An 8,320-nucleotide genomic window follows, 5' to 3' on the forward strand; every position below is an offset into this window, starting at 1 on the left:
AAAATTACCGAAAAAAATAAAAGCTTATAGTAAAGGATGGTACAGACAAAAAGATACATTTATGTAGTCAGAATTGGTAAAGGCAAATGAGGAAAAAACCCATCTCTCTTCATCTGGCAGGAGACATAGACACCACCACCAAACTCTGTGTCGTTTGAAACTGTTATTAAAAAACTGAGGAAGCAAGCAGTGAATTATCAACGTTTGCAAACCGCAGAAGCTCCTGATGTCGACCAGGATTAAGGAAAGACACCTGGCGAGGTTTAACCGAGCGAGACAATCCAGCGGCACCACCCCCGGGAAAGAGAGGGGGCCGGGGCGCGGCGGGGCTGGCACCCCGCGGCCGTACCAGGCGGCCGCCCACTCGCTGCACGGGAGGCCGCCATTTGGCAGGGAGAGCCAGGCTTGAAGCGCTTCCCCGGAGCTCACCTCAGCTAAGGCTCCTCCCGCACGGCCGCGCGAACCCCGCGGACTGTCCGCGGCTCCGCTCCGCGCTCCGGGCGGGCCGGGCCGGGCCGGGCCGACGCCCGCACTGCCGACGCCCGCTCCGCCGCGGAGCCGGGCCGGGGGCGGCCTGGCAGGAGGCCCAGGAGAAGCCGCCCCGCCGAGGGACACGGCGACACGGCGACGGCTTCGCGCCCCGCGCGCACGCGCCGGTCGCACGAGGCGCCCACGCGCCCCCCGAGCGCTCGGGAGAATGGTGTGGGGGGGTGGGGCGGGACGCCCGCCCGCCGGGCCGCACCACCCACCCCTTCCCGCGGCGAGCGAAGGGCCGGAAGTGTGTGGTGGGGCCGTACCATCGAGCCGGGCGGGCCGCTCTAGGCTGCTGTTCGGTGGTTCCGGCGGGGCGGCATGGAAGAGCGGCGGTACCGCTCGGCCTCGGGGGCGCCCATCGCGCTGCGGCGCCGACAGCACAGCGCCTCCTGCCGGGAGCTGGCCGTGCGCTGCCCCCGCCTGCAGCTCCGCTCGCTGAGCGCCGTCACCTCCGCCGTCTGGCTGGCGGCCTACGGGCTCTTCGTGCTCAGCGAGGTACCGAACACCCCCGGGCCGCGGCGCAGCGGCCTCGCCCCTTCCCGCCGCCCGTCAGTCCTCTCCGCGGCTCAGACGCCGAGGGGTGAGCCGGGGGCCCGGCCCTCAGCCAGCTGCGCCCCTGAGCCTGTGTCCCGCTGAAACACCGGGGCTAATCAGGGGCTGTGGTTGGCATCCGAGAGGCTCGGTGGCGGTGTGTGTCCCCAAAGCCCGCCGGCCGGGGGGGAGCCGCGCAGCCTTTGCCGAGCTGCTCCCAGGACGTAGGCAACGCGGGGTGAGGAGGGTGGCCAGAGCCGGTGGCAAGGCGGTCTCCGCGTATCGTGGGCCTCCTCCACGCTCTGGGAACGCCGAGGTGGTAGATGGTGGTGAGAATGCGGTGAGAAAGAGAGCGCTGCGCTAGCCCGCGTCTGAGGGCCCACAGGCTGCCGCCCGGCTGCTCTTGGTGGCTTCTCGGATGCCTCCGTTGGTTTGTAGCCTCTTGCCAGCTAGGGTAGATGTACGTATGGATGTTGAGTGATGCCTAGCGCATTCTTGTGAGTCCGAATAACAGACGTTTACCTGGAGAGATGAGTTGCGGGAATCTGGAATAAAGGATATATTGAAGAAGGCGAGTGATTGTTAATCCCCAAAGGGATTTCCTGAGCAACTCAGAGAGCACTGCACTACTTGCTCATGTTTCACAGCTGAGGCAGTAAGACCTTGGCAGTACAGATTTCAAAAGCTGCTGATAAATCCAAAAGTATTAGTTTAGATATCTGATCTGTGACCCATACTTGCAGGAAAGGACCAACTTGTAGACCCAGACCAGTTATCTCCAGATTGAAGTCCATACTTGACCGAAGAAGCTGGTCACAGTGACTGTTACACTTCAATTTTTTCAATAATCTTTCCCAAGGAATGAAGACAGAGATTGCGACGTGAGTCAGTTGGCAGGTTTCTCATACAAAAAGATGGTTCATGTTCCTTTAGCTGGAAGGGAAGCTGTGTTAGAGTTTTATTTGTTACAAAAGCATACACCCCAGCCAGTGGTTACCACCCACTGTGCTCCTGCTTGGTTTTACACGTGCTCATGCAGCTTGTACACGAGTGACTGCAATCCTTCCTCTCTGCCAGGAAACCAGATCTGAAAGTCTCTCTCTGTGTGGATTTCAGTGTCTGTAATTCATGACTTTCTTTTTTCCATGATGACAAACTTTTGGAGAAGTCCTGTATCCTTTCTGTCTGAATGTGGCCAAGGCTTCTGTACCTCACGTGGTGGTACAGGCCCAGCTTGAGTGGTAGGGCCATGCAGTTCTGGTCCTTCAGGAAGTGTCAGTTATAACTTTGATTCATGGGTATGTGGCCTGGAGCTCTCTAAAACATGTCCCAGAAATAGGTTGTAGGTTGTGGACCTTTAGGATTTATTACCAGGTCTTCAGATGACTTACTGTTGACTATAGTTTCACCAGTTATATATTGTTTTATGTAACAGCAATCCCAAGATTGCAGCATGCAAAAGATGTTCGTCCTCAGACAAAGCACAGGAAGAAGCAAATGTTCTTTAGATCGGTATTTAAGGCAGGAAGAGAGACGAGGTTTGAACAAGTTTAGACTTGCAGTTCCTAAGAAGAAAACCACTAGGCCAGTGGCTTTTCCTAGAAGATTTTTCTTCCCCTCTGAGACTCCACCCTCAGTTCTAGTAAGCATTTCACAACACTTCTCTGTCAGTGACATCATCTCTATAGACATTTGTATAATATGCTGCCATTGATGTAACTAACTGGTTTTGGTTGAGATTTCTGCACTAAGTTTACAAGGGAATATAATTTTCTTGTAGTTTTCAGTTCCAGTTCCCAGTTCTTTCAGACCATACTGTGAAGACTGATTTAAATCTCATTACACATGTATCAGCCAGCCAGGTGAATAAAAGGACTCCACCTAAGTAAAATTGCCTTATAACTGCAACTTTAATATTATAATTTACTGTGCAATATTACTTTCTCTAAAGCTGTGTTCAATTAATTGTAAGACTAGAGCTCTGTTTTTGCTTGGCTTGTGTTACAGAATAGTATGGTGCTTTCTGCTGCTATCTTCATCACGCTGATTGGCCTGATCATATACCTGCACTTTGTGAAAATTGACCAGGAATCCCTATTGGTCATCGGCTCGCTCGGCATTCAGGTGACTTCGTCCTATGCTTCAGGGAAAGAGAGCACAACCTTCATTGAGATGGGTCAAGTGAAGGATGTGGTTATCAATGAAGCCGTCCATATGGTAATCATACACAGTCTTTCTTCTTGTGTATCTGTGGGCACACTCACATGCAGTATATTTTCATGAGCGTGATTTACCAGAGCAATTAAACACAGCACCATCCGTAGCTTTACTGACATCAGGAGCTTTGTTTCAGATTTCTCTCTTTATTCTCTTATCCGTTCTCTCACCTTTAAAGGAGAACTCAAGCCAAACAAATAACCTCAAAAAGCCAAATCCATCCCTTAGATAATGCCACTGACACTGAGATAGTGGTTTTAGTTCTTTGTGTTGTACTGTTCTTACAAATCCTGATGCCAAATTTCATAAGTAGTCAAGACGGAGATAAGAAGATAGACAACACAAGAGATGATTTTTCCTATTGCTGGGGTTTTCCACAAAGCTCCTGTAGAAAAGCAGACCTTACCCTTCCAGCATGTGTGTGTTCTTTTCAGGTTAAAAATTTAATAGAAAAAACCACAGGTAAAATTATTTTTTTGTTGTGTGAAGGGAGGAAAGCTATAGATATAAATTTGTAGACTTGACTGTGGCCTGGGGTGATTGGCCTTCAGCCCAATGAGTTGAAACAGATCTTCTTTCTGTGATAACTCCAGGCACTTTGATAGCATTTTCAAACTCCGATGATTTTGTCTGTTTGTCTTGAAGCAAAAAGTTATCTACTACCTGTGCATCCTCCTCCAGGACCCTGGAGATCCTCAGGGAGTATCTGAGGTTGTGCCACTCTTTCAGGTGAGTTTGACTGAAATGGTAGAGAAATCCAGATCTGTGGTCTGCGTGTGTGCGCCAGTTGTCTAAGCATATCTTTATTCCACTACAGGTAGCTGATTACAGTTGCCTTTCCCTCACTGGGCCTTCAGGGTGGGTCTTGTGGCACTGTGGAATGGGTGGTATTAGAAGTCTCGTAGAACTACGTACCGGGGATGGTTTTTTTATTTGCCCTCCATTCAAAGAACAGGGAGCTGTGTGAATCTGAACCCAACCAGGAGTTTGCATGAACTAGAAGTCTTTGGCTCACATAGGGTATCGAGGACTCGTACAGCTTTCGTGAAGTCTTATGCTCAGTGTTACCACCATAACTGTGGCACTGTGCTGCAGCTGATTTTTCTCTCAGCTCTGTGTGCCAAAAATGCTCATAAAAACCTCTTGGCATTAGAATGACTTCCCCTGTCTCACCTGTTGACAAAGATCACAGTACAAGCTGTGAGCAATTTGCTTAATGTATAATAACTTGTTTGCTTTACCATTACCCTGTCTCCCCTTTCTCTTCTCTTGCTAACTTTTTCTGACTGTCCATAATCCCATTTTTGGAATGGATTTTCTTTCCGCGTGTACATGCCTAACGCAACAATGCTCTGATCCTTGAGTGGCGGTGAGCAGTACAGAGGCACCTCACATCTTAGACTGCTGAGCTCTATAGCCCTCTCTGTCCTTCTTAATCCACCTGCTGCTGGTGACTATCATTTTGTAGTCCACATCCAGTTTATGACTGGATGCAGTTAGTCTTCAGCTAAATACTTACAGGTATAAATAGACTATTCCATTGATACTTGCTGCTAACTCAGTCCCATGATTGTAAAGACATTTACCAACAATAATATAAATTAAGTATTTCACACATAGTCAAAGGAAAAAAATGGATTTGCTGGAAATCAACAACTAAAATTCCAGAGAGCTGCAATCAGGAACCTGGTTTTAGTTATACATGCTCCTTTCCAGCTTCAAAGAGGATGCCTGGCATTTGTGTAGTTTCTCTTTTTTTTCTAGCTCAACTCTGAACAGTTTTATTTTCACGGAAATATCTTAGTATTGGTAGAGTTGACTCCACCAGCAAAGGAGGTACAGAAAGAGCTATGTCAGTTTGCAATTCATTACCTGTCAGTAATTCTCATTTTAACGTGCAAGTTAGTATGTTACTTAGTTTTGAAGGAGCAGTAATTAGTAACTTCATTGTGTCTCCTTCATTGGGTTCCTCTAAGTTATGTCAGCCTTCAAAAACACAATTTACCGTGTCACTGAGCCCAGGAGCACTTCTGCGCTGAATTGACCTATTGTTCTCTTAAGCAACACTTGCAAGGAGAGGCGTTTGGTGGACTTTACACAGTAATGCTGTTTTGGGAGCTCAAAAGTCATGGGACCATAGGGACTGTGGGACTGGGAAACTTTCACCTCCTTGCTGGTTTTAATCTGGTCCAGGTTAGAAGTGGTGGAAAATCATTATACTTTGACCACCATTGCTGTTTGTGTGAAACGAATTGATGTTTTCAGTTAACCTTCCGTTGTCCTTTTGTTGACAGTACTAGCAGAGGCCAAGGGCCAGGTGTCTAAATTCCCTGTCCTGAAGGTAGATTTTTCAGGGTGGAGGTCTTCTAGGATGGTGGATTAGTGTATGGAAATCTGCTGTTCGGTAGGTCTCTAGAGGGAGTATGGCCTAATAGATAGGTTAATGGGCTGGGAGGTGTGGATGTTCTTCCATGTTGTCACTGTGAACTGTGAGCTGAGAAAGGGGCGGATTTCTGATTTGGTGAGAGATTCAGGCTAACTGCAGAACGGTGCTGCATGTTTTGACCTGACAGCTTTAGGGACTGGCATTTTCATCACAGAGCAGGTATGGCTTATGGAATGGCTTTGCATTCCTATATCACCACCTTACATCAACCATCTCCTGGAGTTTGATGGATTATTTCTCAACGAACATGTAAAAGGGAAATCTATTCTCTGTTGACTTAATGTGAGAAAGCTAATCAACTACAGATATCTTGCTGTTGCATTCCTTATACATGCATGCTTCTGATAGTCGTCTTTGTGTCAGTTGTCTCCACATTCCTTTCTCTGCCTGACAGTCTCACTAGTGGGAAGTTAAAGCTTTCCAGCTCTTTTACAGCCAGTTCAGAGCCTGATTCTCTGTTGTTTGACTTAAATTCTAGAGCTCCAAGCCACGTCTGGACTGCTTGATAGAAGTGTACAAAAGTTGTCAAGAAATCCTGGAGCAGAGGAAGACAGCTCCACAATGAAGTGGAATAAAATAGTAAAAAAAAATCAAGGCAGCAAACTTGCAGCAGGACTCAGAGAGAGACATGGAAAAGCAAGCAAAACTGCCCCATGGCTTTTTTTTAATTAGATGAGTAGAAAGTGGTGTGGCAGTACAGTGATGTTAGGACTGAAGGCCCGCACAGACTCAGAGTTGTTACAGAAAATGTCAGCTAAGCACAGAAGTGAACCTTGAAATCCTCTGCTGTGAAGACAGGTGAGCAGAACTTTTTAGACTCAGACAGAAAAGATTTTCCCTTGCCTCTCCAGAGAAGAATTATAGGGAAATAGGGCAAACGGAGGCAAGAACATACATCAAATGTTTACTCTTTTGTGGATCTGAAAATTATGATAAGCTCATAATCTAACCTTGGCTGGACTGCCAAAAATACGCATTTTTTTGTTTCTATTCAACCCTTTGTTTGAAAAAAACATATACAACTCTAAATACCAAAGTTGATGTGTGGGCTGGGAGGGTAACTTCCTGATCCACAGGAGAATTTCAGAAAGAAAATAACATAAAATTAAAATATACTGTTGCATTCAATTATGTTTAATGAAATAAACATAGGAGAGCAGACTTTGACCTCTTCAGGGATCTGTCTGAAAGAATCCCATGGGATGAGGCCCTAGAGGGAAGAGGGGTCCAAGAAAGCTGATTGATAAGTCAAGGATCACCTCCTCTAAGCTCAAGAACATCCCAATGAGCAGGAAGTCAAGCAAAAATGCCAGGAAGCCTGCATGGATGAACAAGTTGCTCCTGGCAAAACTTGAACACGAAAAGGAAGTATACTGAAGGTGGAAGCAGGGACAGGTAACCTGGAGGAATACAGCAACACTGTCCGAGATGCGGTTAGGAAAGCCAAAGCCACCTGGAGTTGAATCTGTTGAGGGATTTCAAAGGCAATGAGAAGGGATTCTACAAGTACATAAGTAGCAAACGGAAGACAGGGAAAATACGGACCCATTGCTGAATGGGGCAGGGGCATGGTGACACGGGACATAGAAAAGCTGTGGCATTAAAAGGGCCACATCAATTGCTCTGAGAGTGTGAGGAAAACGTGTTGTTGAAAATTATGGTAATGACTATGTGAATAAAGTTTTATTGATCTGTGCTCTCGGGAGTAACTTAAGGTTGGGAAATTCTTCTTTGTTGATGAGCTAAAAGCTACTGTAACCTTTAACTGGTATTTTACTCTCTTTTTTTTCCATGACTCCTTAGTAATGTAACTGAGACAATTGAAATGTCAAAACAAGAGCTAAACCAGCAAGTTGGCAGGAGCCTAGGGGTCATACTTAATTTGCATACAATGCTGTACTATGCTTGTTTACATACCCTGTAAATAAAACATGTGGTAACATACCATCATACAATATGGTAGAGATAAGGTGATTTTTTTTTTCACGGTGCCATGAAGTTTGAAAGACACAAGTTAGCTCGTATCATAGGAAGTATTCTGGTTGTCCAAGTGAAAGGCAGCAGCTTGCGGATGTGCCATTGGCTTTTGGGTAACATTGTCTAGGTTACTTCATTTTTTATGGTTTTATTTCTTATAAATACTTTAAATGTTGGGGTTGGCCAGGTTTTTAATTCCAGTGTTGCCCTAATATGAGTTGGTAGGTCTCTCTGAAGTTAGTGAAGCTGCACCCTGATGCAAACTGTTTGGTTGCAAGTCCAGGCAGAACTGGGAAGGGCGGGTGTCGGCGCAGGGGCAGAAATTGGCTATTAACAGCAGCAGCACGCCCTGGGAGCGTGACTGTGTAAATGACTACAGCGGCGGTCCTTTGACGAAGAACTGTGTGGTATACTTGAGTTGTGTATGGCTCGGTTCAGCCAGGTTGTCTTTCTTTATGGGGAAGAGAAATGGTCCAGGCCCTTGTGGAGCACTATAGCAGCAGGAAGATTCACTGAGCAGTGGGGTGAACGCGTCAGAAAATAAATTATGTCTCAGGAGAGTGGACAGAGTCTTGGGCTTAAGAGTGTGCTGGGAACATTGACCATGCTGTAAAA

The 8,320-nt window shown here is 46.9% G+C and overlaps 1 protein-coding gene across 1 annotated transcript; it reads left to right on the top strand.

Annotated features, from left to right (window-relative positions):
- The first annotated feature begins 757 nt into the window (after positions 1 to 757).
- On the top strand, positions 758 to 7,681 carry PIGH (phosphatidylinositol glycan anchor biosynthesis class H). The gene is made up of 4 exons (XM_075151885.1): positions 758 to 1,029; positions 3,073 to 3,282; positions 3,928 to 4,011; positions 6,207 to 7,681. Exons 1-4 carry the CDS (start codon positions 853 to 855, stop codon positions 6,291 to 6,293), a joined length of 558 nt encoding a protein of 185 aa, XP_075007986.1. The 5' UTR covers positions 758 to 852; the 3' UTR covers positions 6,294 to 7,681.
- The last annotated feature ends 639 nt before the right edge of the window (positions 7,682 to 8,320 follow it).

This window comes from Calonectris borealis, chromosome 5 (assembly GCF_964195595.1).
Source record: "Calonectris borealis chromosome 5, bCalBor7.hap1.2, whole genome shotgun sequence".
NCBI classification, from domain to species: domain Eukaryota; kingdom Metazoa; phylum Chordata; class Aves; order Procellariiformes; family Procellariidae; genus Calonectris; species Calonectris borealis.

What these genes read in the sequence shown, in the direction of transcription:
- PIGH (XM_075151885.1), top strand. Translation starts at nt 853, where the DNA reads ATGGAAGAGCGGCGGTACCGCTCGGCCTCGGGGGCGCCCATCGCGCTG. An exon ending in TCAATGAAGCCGTCCATATG is followed by an intron (nt 3,283 to 3,927) that starts GTAATCATACAC and finishes TTTGTCTTGAAG; the next exon opens with CAAAAAGTTATCTACTACCT. An exon ending in AGGTTGTGCCACTCTTTCAG is followed by an intron (nt 4,012 to 6,206) that starts GTGAGTTTGACT and finishes CTTAAATTCTAG; the next exon opens with AGCTCCAAGCCACGTCTGGA.